Here is an 18,950-nt window from a genome sequence, read left to right as displayed (position 1 = left end):
TATAGGTAGAGACTTAGTGGCAAAGAGGCGATTAGACAACATAGGAAATCTGGAACTCTAATATTAGTTGCAACTTTAATTTCTTTAATATATAGATTGCTATTACACACAACTTTTTTGTATTATTTTTCTCCCTCATTATTCTTGCAACGATTTAATGTTATTATACAATCATCCTGTCATATGGATAAAACCTCTCATTATTATCTAGTAGTTTAGTACTACTATAATAAAGGATCTTCTATAGTTTCCCCAACAAAACTAATCGAGTCGGTGACATCGTCATCCGATACAGATTCACTAGAGCTTATTCCATTATCTTGAACAACTTCATTTGGATATGGAGAAGGTTTTGGAGGAATTTCAATGTCTTCAATTTCTCCTTCAAGCATTTCTATTACCTTGTCCATTGAAGGACGATCATTTGGGTTTAATTGTATGCACCATAAAGCAATTATGAACATCTTCTTCACATTTTTCTTTTCGTCGTCTGTAGCTTCTCCCAATATTTCTATCTCCCTTTCTTCAATCAATTCATTGTAAATCCAATAGGGAAAGAAAATTTGGCTTGACTTATCTGCATTTGAGTTCAAATTTCTTCTCCGGTTTGCTATTTCCATTAAGAGCATTCCAAAACTATATACATCAGCCTTATAGGAAACTCCACCAATATTTTTGTAGAACAGTTCTGGAGCCATGTAACCAATCGTTCCTCTTGCAGCAGTCAAAGTTACAATGCTATTGTCAACAGGATAAAGTTTTGCAAGACCAAAGTCTGAAACTTTGGCAGTGAAGTCCTTGTCAAGAAGTATGTTATGAGGCTTGATATCAAAATGTAAAATTTGCATGTCACAACCTTGATGCAAATAAGCAATTCCACGAGCCACTGCAAGTGATATCTCGTACATTTGCCTAAAAGTTAAGGAAATGTGATTTTCTCCAGAGGAAATATATCTGTCAAGAGAGCCGTTGGGCATAAAATCATAAACAAGAGCACGTTTTGATCCCTCAACACAAAATCCAATAAGTCGCACCACATTGGTATGATGTATTCTTCCTATGGTTGCAACTTCACTAATAAAATCTTGTCAATTTTCAATACCCTTAGATTTCCCCAACATCTTTATGGCTACCAAAGGCCCGCTGCGAAGCTTTCCCTTATAAACTGTACCATAGCCTCCTTCACCCAACTTGTCCTTAAATCCTCTAGTCATGTTCTTTATCTCTTTGTATGAATACCTTATAGGCATGAGGGAATTCCCTTGAAGAAAATCCTCGATATTTTCATACATTGATGTATGCCTTGTTCGATATATATGTACCAATTTTGCAATGAAAACTATGAAACCCAACATAAGTCTAAATATAATGTACCATGACAAAATATACCTTCCAATGATTTTTCCTATGTCAATACCAAGTTGAGATTCAGATATACCAGTAGATGCATCGTATATTTTCACACCTATTGCATGTAGTAGTCCTGCAATATATTATATATCATATATGAATGCAATAATGTAAACATTTTTTTGATAGTATATATAGTCCTACTAACTGAACTAAGGCTTATGAGGACTGCAATAATGTAAACGTTAAACTATAGAAATATGTAATATTAAAATAACATTGTGAATATGTGTTGGAACATGATGAAGGAATAAGAGGAAACTTGGTATTGAAGTAAACACATTTGAAACGTTGGCAACAAAAAATGTTTTTCTTCCTGACTCTTAAAAAATGTGCCTACGTTTTGAAACAGCCCATTCCTGTGGTTCCTGCTGAAGCTTCGGCTTCTGGAACTAATGAACAGACCGTTAACACCAACGGTGATGCTGTCTCTGCCGAGAAAGATAAAGGCAAGGCCACGGCAGAACAGCTTAAAGAGAAAGCGCTGCAACTAGAAATAGATAGGCAGCTCTGGATTGATAATGATTATGTTTGCAAAAACTATATCATTAATGGATTGGAGGATGATCTGTATGATTATTACAGAACTTATAACACAGCCAGTGATGTGTGGGAGGCTCTGAGTAAGAAGTATGATACTGAGGAAGCTGGAGTGAAGAAGTATGCTGTGAGTAGGTATTTGAAATACCAGATGGTTGATGAGAGGTCGGTGGAAGTGCAGTCACATGAACTGCAAAAGATTGCTCATGAGATAATAACTGAAGGTATGCCTTTACATGAGCAATTTCAAATTTCTGTCATTATTGATAAGCTGCCCCCCAGTTGGAAAGACTTTAAGAATCAGCTCCGTCATAAGACAAAGGAGTTTTCCATTGAGGGTCTGATTACCCGTCTTCGTATAGAAGAAGAATCCCGGAAACAGGATATGAAAGAGGAAGAAAAGATATTGGTTGTTTCTAACACCAATAAAAAGAAATTCGGTGCAGCTCTGAAGCCTACGGGCAAACCTTTGAAAAATCAGAATCAGAGCCGCATTCAAAACCGAGTTAAGAATGGTAACCCGGTTAGGGGCCATATTGCTAAGCAACATCAGCAACAACCACCTCCTAGAAATGACGCTGTTGAGCCATTTTACTGCTTCAATTGCTGGAAAACAGGTCACATATCAAAGAAGTGCAGGAATCCAAAGAGGCCTAAACCGGCTAATCTTGCACATATTAATGTGAATGTGGCTGATGAGCCATATGCTGCTATGATCACCGAAATTAATATGGTCGGTGGTACTGATGGATGGTGGATAGATACTGGCGCTACCCGCCATGTCTGTTATGATCGTGCTATGTTTAAAACATACACGAATGCTGAAAATAAGAAGGTGCAGATGGGTAATGCTCATACATCTGATGTTGCTGGTGTTGGAGATGTGGTTCTGAAGTTCACATCTGGAAAGACTCTTATCTTGAAGGAAGTCCTTCATGTTCCTGAGATGAAGAAGAATCTTGTTTCTGGTTTCCTCTTGAATAAGGCTGGGTTTAATCAAACTATAGGGGCTGATATGTACACCATCACTAAGAATGGTATTTTTATTGGGAAAGGGTACGCCTCTGATGGCATGTTTAAACTCAATGTTGATTTTAATGTTATGAATAAAATTTCTCCTTCTGTTTACTCTTTGTGTGATTTTAATATTTGGCATTCTAGACTTTGTCATGTTAATAAACGCTCAATCTTGAATATTAGTAACTTAGGATTAATTCCTAAACTTAGTTTTAATGAAATAGAAAAATGTGAATTTTGTAGTCAAGCAAAAATAACAAAGAGCAAACATAAATCAGTAATACGAGAATCTGAACCAATGGACCTTATACATTCTGATATATGTGAACTAGATGGAACCATGACTAGGAATAACAAACGTTATTTTATCACTTTTATTGATGATTGTTCAGATTATACTTTTGTTTATTTAATGAAAAATAAAAGTGATGCTTTTGATATGTTCAAAATTTTTGTGAAAGAAATAGAAAATCAATTTAATACGAAAATCAAGAGACTTCGTAGTGATAGGGGAACCGAATATAATTCTAGTTTATTTAATGATTTTTATAAACAACACGGAATTATACATGAAACGACTGCACCATATTCCCCTGAAATGAATGGTAAAGCAGAAAGAAAGAATAGAACTCTTACTGAATTAGTAGTTGCTATTATGTTAAATTCTGGTGCCGCTAAACATTGGTGGGGGGAAATAATTTTGACTGTCTGCTTTGTTTTGAATAGAATTCCCAAATCTAAAAGAAGCGAATCTGCTTATGAAATATTAAAGAAAAGACAACCAAACTTGTCTTATTTAAGAACTTGGGGATGTCTAGCCTATGTCCGTAAACCGGACCCGAAGCGAGTTAAACTCGCTAGTAGAGCCTATGAATGTGTATTCATTGGTTACGCAGCAAACAGTAAAGCATATAGGTTCTTCGACCTAAATGAAAAAGTGATCATAGAATCTAATGATGCAGATCTCTATGAAAATAAATTTCCCTTTAAATCAAGAAATAGTGGGGGCACTGAACAGGATAATATTCCTGAGTCGAGTCACTTACCAGTGATACCAAATGATGATAGCAATGACGAAGTAGAAAATGAACTTCGTAGAAGCAAACGTGTAAGAGTTGCTAAAGACTATGGTCCAGACTATGCGACCTTTACATTGAATGAAGATCCAGCAAATCTTCAAGAAGCCTTGTCATCGATGGATGCAGATCTTTGGCAAGAAGCTATTAATGATGAGATGGATTCTCTAGAATCTAACAAAACATGGCACTTAGTAGACTTACCTCCCGGTTGCAAACCAATTGGTTGCAAATGGATTTTGAAAAAGAAACTAAAACCCGACGGCACGGTTGAAAAATACAAGGCTCGCCTTGTAGCCAAAGGTTTTAGACAAAGAGAAAATATAGATTTCTTCGACACATTTTCACCGGTCACTAGAATAACGTCCATTCGAGTACTTATTTCAATAGCAGCTATTTATAACTTAATTGTACACCAAATGGACGTTAAAACTGCTTTTTTAAATGGTGACTTAGAAGAAGAAATCTATATGGAACAACCCGAAGGGTTTGTTATACATGGACAAGAAACTAAGGTCTGCAAGTTAGATAAATCTCTGTATGGTCTTAAACAAGCTCCTAAACAATGGCATGAAAAGTTTGATAACTTAATGATATTGAATGGGTTCAGACTCAATGAGAGTGACAAATGCATTTACTATAAAAGTGATGGCAACATTTGCACTATAATATGTCTCTATGTAGATGACATGTTGATATTTGGCTCAAACCTTTCTGCCATAAATAATGTGAAATCAATGTTGAGTAACAACTTTGATATGAAAGACCTCGGAGAAGCTAGTGTGATTCTTGGAATAAAAATCACTAGGTCTGAGAAGGGGATATCCCTAGATCAATCACATTATGTGGAAAAGATCCTAAAGAAATACGGTTACTTTAACTGTAAACCTGCCTGCACACCTTATGATCCCAGTGTAAAACTGTTTAAGAACACTGGTGATAGCGTAAGACAAACAGAATACGCGAGCATCATTGGTAGTCTTAGGTATGCCACTGATTGTACTAGACCCGACATCGCCTATGTCGTGGGACTCTTGTGTAGGTTTACCAGCAGACCCAGTGATGAGCATTGGCACGCTATTGAGAGAGTCATGAGATACCTGAAAAGGACCATGAATCTCGGATTACACTATCAGAGATTTCCAGCTGTACTTGAAGGGTACAGTGATGCTGATTGGAACACCTTGTCAGATGATTCCAAGGCTACTAGTGGCTTTATATTTAGTATAGCCGGTGGAGCTGTATCATGGAAGTCTAAGAAACAGACCATTTTGGCACAGTCCACTATGGAATCTGAAATGATAGCACTAGCAACTGCTAGTGAAGAAGCAAGCTGGTTGAGATGCTTGTTATCTGAGATTCCCTTATGGGAAAAACCTATGCCTGCTGTCTTGATCCATTGTGATAGTACTGCAGCTATCGCTAAAATTGAGAATCGTTTTTATAACGGTAAAAGACGTCAAATAAGAAGAAAGCACAGCACAGTGAGAGAGCTCATCACTACAGGTGCTGTGAGAGTGGATCATGTACGCACTAATGATAACCTAGCAGATCCTTTGACGAAAGGACTGGCTAGAGAGAAAGTCCAAAATACATCTGTCAAGATGGGACTAATGCCTATGAAGTGAATTACTTATGATGGTAACCCAACCTAAAAGACTGGAGATCCCAAGAATTAGGTTCCAATGGGTAAACAACAAGTTGTGAGTAATATGAGATGAACATGCAAATTAAGAGGCATGAATCCTGTAATGATAAAGGTTGAGTTAGCAAAACTCTTAATGAAATCTATACTCTATAGGAGTGGAGTACATCAGGAGTACTCTTGATAGAATCACCTATATGAATGTGGAACTGAGGCCGGTTCCTCTGGAGTTTCGGGGCGAATTCCTAGAGCATTCATGAAACTGGGATAGACGTGCAGGGCCATTAATGCACGGGCCTTAGAAAACACCTTACGAAAGGTTGTGTGCTGGTTTGAGGAAAATCTGAGATAGAGTTCCAAGACTAAACGTCACTCTTGCTTAATCAGGCTCTTACTGGCTACGTGAAGGTTCCAAGACTTAGCTCACCTTCGCTTATGCACAATCTTACTGGAACGTTTAACGTTATGAATGAAACAACTTTTTTAAATTCAAGTGGGGGATTGTTGGAACATGATGAAGGAATAAGAGGAAACTTGGTATTGAAGTAAACACATTTGTTAGAACCATGTGAAGTGTGAATTGAAAAAAAAAAGACTCTTTTGAGTCCCACATTGGAAAAATCACACCACTTGGTAGTGTTTATATATCACAAGTTGGCAACCAAGGGTGTGCCCTTGGGGTACCCACTTTTGTAAGAAAGGGAGACCACACACAATGTCGAATATCACACGCGCGCGCGCGCGCCGCCGCCGCCGTCCGGCCGGCTCGGCTCGGTTCGGGCCGGGCTTGGGCTTGGGTGATATATTAATTTTTTAATACTAAGAAAAAAGAGATTTTTGAATTTAAATTTCTTTTATGTGTGTCCCTTAATTCGCACATGTTAAATGTGCTTCGACCAAGTCTTGAACGGATTTCTATCTGTTAAACGGTCAACAATGATGTGTCCCGCGTGTCCCTATTTTTGTGCCACGATTGGAACTTTGACTGAGCTAATTCAGCTCCTGAAAATCCTCTGATTCCAGCTCCCTGCTTGCCTATAAATACCACTTACTCTCTTCAGTTTTAAATCACTTTTCTTTTCTCTGCATTCTGAGAAACTGCTTTCTTTCCTCTCTATTTTTTCTTTCTTCGTAAAATTATTGTTGTTTCAATATTTGAACGGTTGTAAACCGTAGAATTGATATTCGTATATCAATTAGAGTGGTTCGAAATTTTCGACCATACTTGGTGTTATTCTGACCGATACTACAGTGCAGTAGTTTATCGGTATTTTCTTTGAAAACGGCTGTTTTATCCTGGGGACTTCGCGGTCGATATACTACAGTGCACTTCTTCGAGTAGTTCCGCGAAACGTCTTAAAGAAAGCGACCTAGTACGCGACTCAGCCAATAATTTAATTCGTTGCCAATTTTGAAAATTCGTTTTTCTGTTTTTTATAAAGTCAGTAAACCGTTTTACAACAATATGATATTTCAAAAAAAAAAAAAAACTGTGAATATGATATTGTAGTTATATATCCATTAAAGTAAAAAATTACCTCTGGCAATGCCGTATATAATACCTGTGAGAAAATTAAATAGGTCAATTAACAAATGAGTTTTTAGTAGCCAACATATTCTCAAATAAGTTAGAAGGACAAATTTTTCCTTACCTTCGACAAACATTCGCAGCTTTGATGGAGGTCCTAAAATTAAAATAATAAAAAGTTAGCTGACTTAGCTCTCAAAGTTGGAGGATATATGTATAACAAAAGAGGTATGTTATTCAAAGATCAAATTTAACTTTTTAAAATTAATAGGAATTTTTTTTGCAACCATCCCCAAACGAATCTAAATGTATAAAACATAAAGCTGTTCTTACCACAACCTACATGAAATCCCAATGTAGTTATGCAATGATCAGCCAGATAGTCACATTGAAGAGTCCCTGTGATTTCACTTAAATAGCAATCTGATTCTCCACAAAGATCTTGACAAGAAGCACTCATCCAAGAAACCTCGAATCCACCCACCAACATCTTATGAATTTCATTGTACGAATACTTTTTAATCGGAATATTCCAATGAGGATGGCTGTAATTAAAATGGAAGAATGATATAGCCGTAACTAACTCCACGCGGCAGTCATCATCTTGTAAGTTGCTGACCTTCAAATCTCCAGCAATGGCATAAACATGGCCACTTTGTGAATTTGACTTGATGCAAGAAGCTGCGTCTGCATACACTGGATTATGCCGTACAGGATTGCTACAATTCATGTAAATTACGTGCTGGAACATTGGTAATCTTCTAGTATCAAGATAAAGATAATATCCGGTACTAGGAATTATTCTGATCTGTGAGGTTTTATATGGATCTTTCTGGTAGTTGCTATAATTGTAATAACTTGTGAAATTAGAAGCGTATAAGTAATAGCGAGGAATAGAGGAGCAATCTTCCTCTTGAATTCCGGGATCAATTAACCGAATTGTGTAGTTGTTGTAGTTAATTGATTTCACATAGTATTTACCCGAAAACAAAGTTAATACTGTCATGTTGTTTTCGCAGGATAACTCGTATCTTGTATCACCGCATGTTGTTGGATCATCCTTAAGACGAAATGGATGTGTTATGTTTGTGATTTTGCCGCATGAAGAAGGTGGACAATAAGTTTGGTTATTAGTAATAGTAGTTGCATCACATATTTGATGATGTTGATGCAGTAGTACAACAACAATTACCATAAATATTTGCATGAAACATAAGAATGATTCCATAGAGCAAGATAAGGATTTTTCACTTTCCAAACATATGTTTGTGATTATTATCTGGAAGGGAAGATGTATCTTAAGGACAAAATTGTCTTTCTCAATTTCAAAAGTCTTTTAGCTGCCTTCCTTGACTTATACAATATAATACTAGTAATGATTAGAGTTGAATGTTTCTAGTCAGAGTCTCTTATAGTACTATTGACCAATGATAGCCTTGGACTATTGACCAATTCTTAATCTATGTAGTACTTTTTCCATCATTGTTTTCAATTTTTAATGCAGAAATAGAGACAATTATGTTTCTATATTGCTTTCAGCTTGTCACTCACTACCGGTATCAATAATCAGATCCTCGAGTTTTTCTGATACTGGTAGTGTGATTCCCTTCAACATGTCACTCACATTACTAGCTCTGCTGCTTCTGCTGTTCATCAGTATTGGAAATGGTCAGAATAACAATAACTCGTCCATTGAATGCCCTTTCCATCTATCTTGTTCGCGTAACATTAATCAGACTCAGATCCTTGAATTCCCCTCATTACCAGTATCAGAAAAATTCATTGTCAATGACATAGATTGCGAATCTCAAGTATTATATCTATCTCACCCACAAAACTGTCTTTCTAGTCTCTTCTTAACAAACAATTTTTCATTATTTTATCCTTTTCGAACCAATTTTCCATATAGTAGCAATATTACTTTCTTTAATTGTTCTTCCGTTCGACAAGACCATCTTAAAAGCTTGGACCAAACAGGCCCCAATGCACAAGACATGTTGTCATGTCCAATTTATGTAGCAGATTCCACAGAAAGTGTCGTCGACTTGGACTTGTTACACTGCACAAGAATGTTTGATAAAGTTTTGCCAATAGAAGCTTATGATATAAGGCATAACATTCTCATATTGAATTGGTCGTATACAAATTTTCCCAGTCAATGTTTCGATCCACACAACAAATCAAAGAAGAACCGCACATCCATTATTTTAGAAACAATAGGTGAATAAAATAGATTATATATACCTTCCAGTTCTATTTCTATCCATTTTTTTTTCAATTTTTTTAATTAAATGTTGAATTTGCAGGGGCAATCATTGGTTCGACTATGCTGGTTGTTTTGATTAGTGTTTTCTTTCGAGTATACTTCTATTTTAGAACGAAAGGGGAAGATCAAACGAGACTTGAAAACTTTTTGAAGGATTATGAAGCTTCAAAGCCAACTAGATTCTCTTATGCCGATATCAAGAGAATTACAAACCAATTCAAGGAAAAACTAGGTGAAGGAGCTCATGGAGCTGTCTATAAAGGTAAATTATCGAGTCAAATTCTGGTTGCTGTGAAAATGCTTAATAACACAGAAGGAGATGGGAGGGAGTTCATAAATGAAGTCGGAACTATGGGGAAAATCCACCATGTTAATGTTGTCCGGTTGCTTGGTTTCTGCGCCGATGGATTTTATCGTGCTTTGGTGTATGACTTTTTTCCGAATGGTTCTTTACAAAATTTCATTTCTCCACCCGACAACAATGATGCTTTCCTTGGTTGGGACTTATTGCAACAAATTGCTCTAGGCATTGCAAACGGAATTGAATATCTTCACCAGGGTTGTGATCATAGAATTCTTCACTTTGATATAAATCCTCACAATGTCTTGTTAGATGAAAATTTCATTCCTAAAATTTCAGACTTCGGTTTAGCTAAGTTATGCTCCAAAAATCAAAATACTGTTTCGTTGACAGCAGCTAGGGGAACATTAGGGTACATGGCACCTGAGGTTTTTTCTAGGAACTTTGGAAATGTCTCTTATAAGTCTGATATATACAGCTACGGTATGTTGCTTCTCGAGATGGTTGGAGGAAGAAAGAATACTAAAACAACTACTGGTGAAGAAAATTTCCAAGTTTTGTATCCAGATTGGATCCATGGTTTACTCGAAGGGGGTGACATTCATATCCCAATTGACGATGAGGGAGATTTTAGAATTGGAAAGAAACTAGCAATTGTGGGACTTTGGTGCATTCAGTGGCACTCTGTGCATCGTCCGTCTATGAAAGCTGTGGTGCAGATGCTACAAGGAGAGGTAGACAAGTTAAAAGTGCCCACCAATCCTTTCAATGCCTCATCTTCAACTAGTAGAACTGCAAATACTGATATAGGATGTCTGAATTTAGAACTAGATGTGATTCAAGAGTTAGACTAGATTATAGCTTGAATAAAACTAAATATTGATACACAAACTAGTGGAAAAAACACTTTTTAAATCGGTTCTGGAAGGCTTTTTAACATCTAATTATTATTTTTTTTGGTCATGACATCTATTTTCTTTGTCTCTTACATCAACAAAATTTCATACACTATTTTAATGCAAAATGTATCATAGAACTGTAATTTCATACCAATTTGTAAATAAAATCATAATTACAAAATTATTCATTACCACAAACATAAAGTGGACTATATCATATATGGTTCACTGCTACAATGTCTAGTACTACTAGTAAGTTTAGCACTTAAGCCTACATAGACTTGAATTAAAAGACTGATTGCAATGCACAAACTACTAGTAAGTTTAGCACTTAAGCCTACATAGCACAACGATAGTAACTTGAAGTAACTAGTTACCCCCAAGGTTTTAAATACTCACAATCAAAACAAAACTTATATACTCACAATCAATGGTGTCTGACAATACATTACCTTCAATTTAACTTTTCCACATGCTAACTTAGGGGTTCAAGATACCAACCATATTATTTCAAACTTCAACTTCTCAGATGACAAATAGAAAAATTCCTTTGATTAAAGCAACCAATCCTTAGTGCCATTGAGTATGTAATATATCCTGAAAGTTATGATAATAATCAATGTCTGTCTATTGAAAGAACTTGAGAATAACATATCATTTAAATCAGTTGGTCAATGAAGAAAACTAAAAATGAAGATTCCAAACAAGCTTCAACTAACGATACCTCTCTATTGGTTCTTCAAGTATAACCATATCCATAAAATGTATAACATGCATAGAATACAAAATTCTGATCATAATATTGCTAAAAAGTACAATCGTCCATAAGAATTATCACTGCTTCTTCTAAACTACCAAATTAAAAGAGAAAAAGCACAACCAAAAATTCTACAAGCAAACAGTACATGTGAATTGGTAAAAAGTCTTAAATCACAAGGGAACTAAGAAACCATCCAACAACTTATAGTTAGCAACAAGCACAACAACTTTCAAGAATGCTTTCCGACACGTTCCCAATCTCTATATCCAAAACATGTACATACACTGACTGGAGAGTGTCCAACAATCAGAATGGTAGAGATAAAATTAGGGATTTCAGCTATTTCATAGACAAATTTCCACCACAGTTTGACTCTATTTGACAAAAATTAGCGGATATTGAATAGTAGATTAAAGTACCTTACCAAAAGCACCTCTTTATACCTTATTTCATCTATTTAACTAGAAAAAATTATCACTGATGTTAAATAAGTTACTGATAACTAAATGTATGGAGAAACCTACAAGGCATCAAGAACGTGGGAAACAATTGTCTAATCGCAAACTACGGACAGAACTACCAGATTCCAAATCGAAGCATAGAAACCACAGTACCACACATCATAGAAAATTGAGATAAACGTAGTTCGGATCTACTTACTGAAGAAATAAGGATACATATTGATTAAGAAAAGTGTTTTTTGCACTTGTGAAAATTTATCTTTGTAAAGATGTGTTGTTGTTTCAATTTTATTTCTTTGTAAAGGTGTATAATTGAAGTAGTGATGAATTGCATGTCTTAGTTTATCTAGAAATGCCTCTGCATCAGTTAAGTTTATTGTTTTTCAAAAATTATATAGTACCTGCTATTCCTAAACCTTTATTAGCTATCATGTAACCTAGTGGCTATTTAATCTTAATTTACAGAGAAAAAATAATACTAATAACTATAATTGGTAGTATAAATAAATTTTGTACATACAATTATATTTCATTACTCTATGAAGATTTGCCTATAGAGACTGATTTCTCCAAATCTACTAAGGATTGAATTAGAAATTGAGCCCAAATCACTAGTAACTATTAACATTAGTAGTTTAGTAATATATAGTAAAGAATCTTCTATAGTTTTAGCAAGAAAAACTATTTGAGCCGGTTACATTATCACTCGACATAGATTCACTAGAGCTACTATTATATATCTTGGATAATTTCAGTTGGACTCGGAGGTTTTGGAGGAATTTCAATGTTTTCGGCTTCTCCTTCAAGCATCTCTATTACTCTGTCCATCGAAGGACGATCATTGGGGTTCAATTGTATACACCATAGAGCAATTATGAACATCTTCTTCACATTTTTCTTTTCGTCGTCCGTAGCTTCTCCCAATATTTCTATCTCCCTTTCTTCAATCAGTTCATTGTAAATCCAATAGGGAAAGAAAATTTGGTTTGAATCATCTGCATTTGTGTTCAAATTTCTTCTTCTGTTTGCTATTTCCATCAAGAGCATTCCAAAACTATATACATCAGCCTTATAAGAAACTTTTCCAATATTTTTGTAGAACAATTCTGGAGCCATGTAACCAAATGTTCCTCTTACACCAGTCAAAGTTACAATGCTATTGTCAACAGGATAAAGTTTTGCAAGACCAAAGTCTGAAACTTTGGCGATGAAATCCTCGTCAAGAAGTATGTTATGGGGCTTGATATCAAAATGTAAAATTTGCATGTCACAACCTTGATGCAAATAAGCAATTCCGCGAGCCACTCCAAGAGATATCTCATACATTTGCTTATAAGTTAAGAAAATATGTTCTTCTGTAGAAGAAATATACTTATCAAGAGAGCCATTGGGCATGAAATCATAAACAAGAGCACGTTTTGAACCCTCGACACAAAATCCAATAAGTCGAACTACATTGGTGTGATGTATTCTTCCTATAGTTGCAACTTCACTAATAAAATCTTCCCCATTTCCATTACCCTTAACTTTTCCCAACATCTTTATGGCTACCAAAGGGCCACTGCGAAGCATTCCCTTATAAACCTTACCATATCCTCCTTCACCCAATTTGTCCTTAAAATCTCTAGTCATCTTCTTTATCTCTTTGTATGAATATCTTATAGGAATAAGGGAATTTCCTTGAAGAAAGTCTTCGATGTTTTCATACATCGATGTATGCCTTGTTCGATATATATGTATCAATTTTGTAAAGAAAACTATGAGACCCAACGCCGATCTCACTATAATGAATAATGGCAAAATATACATTCCAATGATTCTTCCTATGTCAATCCCAAGTTTAGATTCAGAAATACCATAAGATCCACCTTCTACTGCCACACCTATTGTTTGTAGCAGTCCTGCAGTATATAATATATGAATGGAAGCATTGTCAATACGATTCTACCAAAAAGAAGCATTATGAATATGAAAATGTAGGCATATCAATTAGAGTAAAAAAGTACCTTTAGCAATTCCGTACAAAATGCCTGCGAGAAATTTTAATGAAGTCAATTAAAAATGCAAGAGATGACTTAGAAGACTACTACTTATAACTCATGTTAGGGGTTAACACTTTTTCATGGCAAAATAAATTTATAGAAACATAATAAAAGGGATATTTAAATCTAATACAATGGCGATCATAATTCAATACACCACTGGATTTGATAGGGAAGACCACGGTTTGATTCCCCGAACTGCGATCGGGAGAGGTTGAAACCAATTGATTCACAAAATAAAAGCAACCTAAAGCCAATACAACTAAATAACAATGCCAAGCTACATAACAATCAAACCAGCATAAGAGATAATGGGAAACAAACAAAGCCTAATAAAACAATATTTATTTTACTTTTGTGGAGGGTATGTTGGAAATAATCTTAATTGTAAGGACCAAAAAGAAAAAGAAGTTAGAAGGACAAGTTTTAACTTACCTTCGACAAACATTCGCGGCCAAAATTGAGGTCCTAAAATTAAAATAAAATAAAAAGTTAGCCAACTTATTAATTAACTCTCAAAGTTGGAGGAAAAAAATACCGGAAAACAACAATCTTACCACAAGCAACTGTAAATCGCATTGTAGTTTTACAAGGTTCAGAGTCGCATCGAAGACTCGAAGTTATTTCACTCCAGTAACAATCTGGTTCTCCACAAAGATCTTGACAAGGAGCACTCATCCAAGATACCTCAAATCCACCCACCAACATCCTATGAATTTCACTGTAGGAATACTTTTCATTCGGAATATCCCAATCCTCAGAGCTGTAATTATAACCGAAATAAGATATCGCGGTAATAACCTCCACGCGACAGTCATCATCCGTCAAATTTCCAACTTTCACATCCCCAGGAATGGCATATATATGTCCACCATTGATGCAAGAAGCTGTATCCACATACACAGGATCATCATCTCGTATATGATTGCTACAATTCATATATATTACATGCTGGAACATTGGTCTTGACAAAGTAGGAGAAGGATCATCAGTCTTCTTAGAAAGAAATCTGTACTGTGAGGTTTGATATGCACCCTCCTTGTAGCTATAATTGTAAGCGTCGGTAAAATTTGAAGCATATAAGTAATAGCGAGGAATGGAGGAGCAATTAGACTCTTTAATTCCAGGATCAACTAACCGAATTGTGTAGTTTTTGTAGTCGATTGATTTGACATAGTATTTACCCGAAAGCAGAGCTAATGTTGTGATGTTGTTTTCGCAGGATAACTCGTATCTCGGATCACCACAGGCTGTTGGATCATCCTTAAGTCGAAACGGATATTTTATGTTTGTGATTTTACCACATGAAGAAGGTGTACAATTTTTCTGGTTATTACTATTAGTAGTTTTTGCATCACATGTTTGATGATTATGATGCAGTAGTATCAAAACAACAAGCATAACAATTTGGAGGAAGCATAAGAATGGTTCCATTCCACTGCTACTGCTACTGCTGCTGCTGTTGATAAGCTTTGTAAATGGTCTGAATAATAATAAAAACTCGTCCATCGAATGCCCCTTCCGTCTATCTTGTTCAGATAACGATCAGATCATCGAGTTTCCAGCACTTCCAGTTCCAGTAAAACTCCGAGTTACATACATAAATTGCAAATCTCAATATCTATATTTATCTGACCCACAAAACTGTCTTTCTAGTATCTTTTTAACACACAATTTTTCGTTATTTTATCCTTTTCGACCATATTTTTCCTCTAGCAACAACTTTACTTTCTTTAATTTCTCTTCAGTCGGAGAACACCATCTCAAAAGCTGGGACCAAATAACCGCCGATGCACAAGACATGTTGTCTTGTCCGATTTATGTTGCTGATTCCACCCAAAGTTTCATCAAGTTGGACTTATTAAGCTGCACAAGAATGTTTGAAAAAGTTTTGCCAATAGAAGCTTATGTTATTATGTTATAAGGGACAACGGAATCTCCGTGAGTTGGTCTGAAACAAATTTTGACAGTCAATGTTTAGATGATCAATATGAGCTACCGCTACCCAAGAAATCAAAGAAGAACGACAAATCGATTATTTTAGTAACAACAGGTGAACAGAATAGATTATATATAACTTCAGTTCTATTTCTATCCATTTTTATTTCAAATTTTTGTTTAACTAATTGTTGAATTTGCAGGGGCGATCGTTGGTTCAAGTATGCTGGTTGTTTTGATTGGCGTTTTCTTTCGAGTATACTTCTATTTTAGGACGAAAGGGGAAGATCAAACGAGACTTGAAAACTTTTTGAAGGATTACGAAGCTTCAAAGCCAACAAGATTCTCTTATGCTGATATTAAAAGAATTACAAATCAATTCAAGGAAAAACTAGGCGAAGGTGCTCATGGAGCTGTCTATAAAGGTAAATTATCGAGTCAAATTCATGTTGCTGTGAAGATGCTTAATAATACAGAAGGTGATGGGAGAGAGTTCATAAATGAAGTGGGAACTATGGGAAAAATTCACCATGTTAATGTTGTTCGATTGCTTGGCTTTTGTGCCGATGGATTTCATCGTGCTTTGGTTTATGACTTTTTCCCAAACGGTTCACTGCAGAATTTCATTTCTTCACCCAATAACAAAGATGATTTTCTTGGTTGGGACTTATTGCAACAAATAGCTCTAGGCATTGCCATTGGAATTGAGTATCTTCACCAGGGTTGTGATTATAGAATTCTTCACTTTGATATCAATCCTCACAATGTCTTGTTGGATGAAAATTTAATTCCAAAAATATCGGATTTCGGTTTAGCTAAGCTGTGCTCCAAAAATCAAAATACTGTTTCGATGACTGCAGCTAGGGGAACATTAGGGTACATAGCACCTGAGGTTTTTTCTAGAAACTTTGGAAATGTCTCTTATAAGTCTGATATATACAGCTATGGTATGTTGTTGCTCGAGATGGTTGGAGGAAGAAAGAATACAAAAACAATTACCGGAGAAGAAAATTTCCCAGTTTTGTATCCGGATTGGATCCACGGTTTACTTGAAGGGAAAGACATTCATATCCCAATTGACGAAGATGGAGATTTTAGAATTGCAAAGAAACTAGCAATTGTGGGACTTTGGTGCATTCAGTGGCACTCCGTGCATCGTCCAAACATGAAAAATGTGGTGCAGATGTTACAAGGAGAGGTAGAGAAGTTAAAAGTTCCCACAAATCCTTTCAATGCTTCAGCATCTTCAACTAATAGAACTACAAATACTGCTACAGGAGGTTTTCTGAATACAGAACTAGATGTGATTCAAGAATTAGAATAGGTTAAATAAAACAAGCAATTGATACACATGATTTTATTCCTTTGTAAAAGTGTATTATATGTATGCACTCTTTAATCTGTTTCTGTTTCATTTCCTTTTCATGCACATCAAATATTGAGATTCATTTGAAAAGCTAACAAGTTTTAAAAGAGGTTTTTCCTCTGTTACTGCATTATGGTTGTTTTAGAAGAGCATTTTCCTCTGTTGCTGCATTATGTTCCATACTGCACTGTAAATACTTTTTACTTTTTCTTAACAAGGCAAACTAATGTATTAAATTAGACCCATTTAAATAAATAAGTTAAACTAGAACGTTTCATTTTTTCACACAGCAAATGGAAGCCAAATGTATTTGCGTTGATTTGACTCGTTTACGCTACTTGTTCATGCTGAATGAAGATTTTGTTATGCAAGCCTAATTGAATCGTTTCGTTTATCTTGGAATGCAAATGGTTGTAAGCATCAAAACATTAAAATAGTTGTCCATTCTACTAAGTATGAAGAACAAATAGCACACCATTTATCATGTGAAATTCCTGGCACACAGTGGACAGGTGTTGCTCAAGGTGTAGCAACACTTGTCTGTTGTAGACAGATGTTGTTACGGGTGTGCCAACACTTGTCTATAAACAGAGCAAATAACATAAAACAATACAAACAGTAAAGTAAATAACACACGAGAGTTGTTAACCCAGTTCAGCCTAAAGCCTACTCTGGGGGATACCAATCCAGGAATGAAGTCCACTATCAGCAGTATTACTTCGAAGCTAAACTCACCCGTTTACAACTTCTCACTTAATCACTACCCAATGACCCTTTTACCTAGGAACTCCTAGATATGAGACCCCGTCCCAATTCCCACCTTAGCAACACAGACAGCGCTGCTATTCAATTCCACGAACACAACAGGTGGAGACACACTCCTAAGAAACTAGGATTCACTCTTGCTTAAAAGCTTGCGAGTAAACCACACAACACAATAGAACAATCTCCGTACTTCAAAGCTTAGGAGAAGTTCACACTTACAACTCAATAACACACAGGTCCTAAGCTTGCATCAATGAGACACAAGAAAGGCTCACAATTAACACTCTAAAATCCTAAAACACACGCTTTGTAAGAACACGATTTTAGATGCTTGAAACCTTATGCTTGCCTTCGTATTTATAGTAGTAGAACGACTTGGGCTTCAAGACAAAATTAGGGCTTCTAGAATTGCGGCAGCAGTGATATATTTTTGAAAACAATAGTTATATTTTTGAACCGCAAAAATATATTTTCCAAAAATATAATTCCTTTGGAAAATAAAACTAGGGTTTAGCTGCCTCATGAAACATATTAAACACGTGCGCCTTCCTCTGTAAGAAACCTTGAAATAATTCTTCAAACAGATCTTCAAAAGATTGAGTAGAAAATAATAACATCCAGCTGGCGCGCGCAGAACAGAGTCAGGTGTTGTTCCAAAGTGTAACAACATTTGTCACAACACTTGGGGTCAGCACACTTGTCTCAACACTTGGCTAAAATATGTTTTTGCAAAATGTAGCCAATCATACAAAAACCCAACAATCTCCCCCTTTGGCAAATTTTGGCTAAAACAATATTAGACCAGTATAGAGAGATACAGTATTACCTTTCCTTCGAGTCATCATGATCACACAATTAGGAAAGAAAGTAACACATAATAAAAACTACTTCCAGAAGAATTAAGTAGTATCAGAGGCAATGCAACAGCGGAACAAA

At 35.8% G+C, this 18,950-nt stretch overlaps 4 protein-coding genes and 1 long non-coding RNA gene across 5 annotated transcripts; 1 reads left to right on the top strand and 4 right to left on the bottom strand.

Annotated features, from left to right (window-relative positions):
- Positions 1-69: 69 nt before the first annotated feature.
- Positions 70-1,479, bottom strand: LOC123902863 (rust resistance kinase Lr10-like). The gene has a single exon (XM_045952668.1). The coding sequence runs from the start codon at positions 975-977 to the stop codon at positions 225-227; it is 753 nt and encodes a 250-aa protein (XP_045808624.1). The 5' UTR covers positions 978-1,479; the 3' UTR covers positions 70-224.
- Positions 1,480-7,209: 5,730 nt separating this feature from the next.
- Positions 7,210-8,411, bottom strand: LOC123893297. The gene is made up of 3 exons (XM_045943238.1): positions 7,550-8,411; positions 7,341-7,373; positions 7,210-7,250 (listed from the first exon to the last, which is right to left on the bottom strand). Exons 1-3 carry the CDS (start codon positions 8,409-8,411, stop codon positions 7,210-7,212), a joined length of 936 nt encoding a protein of 311 aa, XP_045799194.1.
- A 324-nt stretch (positions 8,412-8,735) lies between these two features.
- On the top strand, positions 8,736-17,345 carry LOC123893290. Its single transcript, XM_045943229.1, has 4 exons — positions 8,736-9,436; positions 9,523-10,631; positions 15,830-15,998; positions 16,087-17,345. The coding sequence occupies exons 1-4, from the start codon at positions 8,830-8,832 to the stop codon at positions 17,205-17,207; spliced, it is 3,006 nt and encodes a 1,001-aa protein (XP_045799185.1). The 5' UTR covers positions 8,736-8,829; the 3' UTR covers positions 17,208-17,345.
- Positions 10,837-12,290, bottom strand: LOC123902865. Its single transcript, XR_006807771.1, has 2 exons — positions 12,103-12,290; positions 10,837-11,279 (listed from the first exon to the last, which is right to left on the bottom strand). It is a non-coding gene; the product is annotated as an uncharacterized LOC123902865 (long non-coding RNA).
- LOC123902855 (G-type lectin S-receptor-like serine/threonine-protein kinase SD2-5) lies at positions 12,450-15,386 on the bottom strand. The gene is made up of 4 exons (XM_045952659.1): positions 14,503-15,386; positions 14,381-14,413; positions 13,910-13,933; positions 12,450-13,804 (listed from the first exon to the last, which is right to left on the bottom strand). The coding sequence occupies exons 1-4, from the start codon at positions 15,377-15,379 to the stop codon at positions 12,636-12,638; spliced, it is 2,103 nt and encodes a 700-aa protein (XP_045808615.1). The 5' UTR covers positions 15,380-15,386; the 3' UTR covers positions 12,450-12,635.
- Positions 17,346-18,950: the final 1,605 nt, after the last annotated feature.

Source organism: Trifolium pratense, linkage group LG1 (assembly GCF_020283565.1).
Source record: "Trifolium pratense cultivar HEN17-A07 linkage group LG1, ARS_RC_1.1, whole genome shotgun sequence".
NCBI classification, from domain to species: Eukaryota; Viridiplantae; Streptophyta; class Magnoliopsida; order Fabales; family Fabaceae; genus Trifolium; species Trifolium pratense.
The sequence above is the reverse complement of the archived record's forward strand: the minus strand, read 5'-3'. Positions and strand labels throughout refer to the sequence as shown.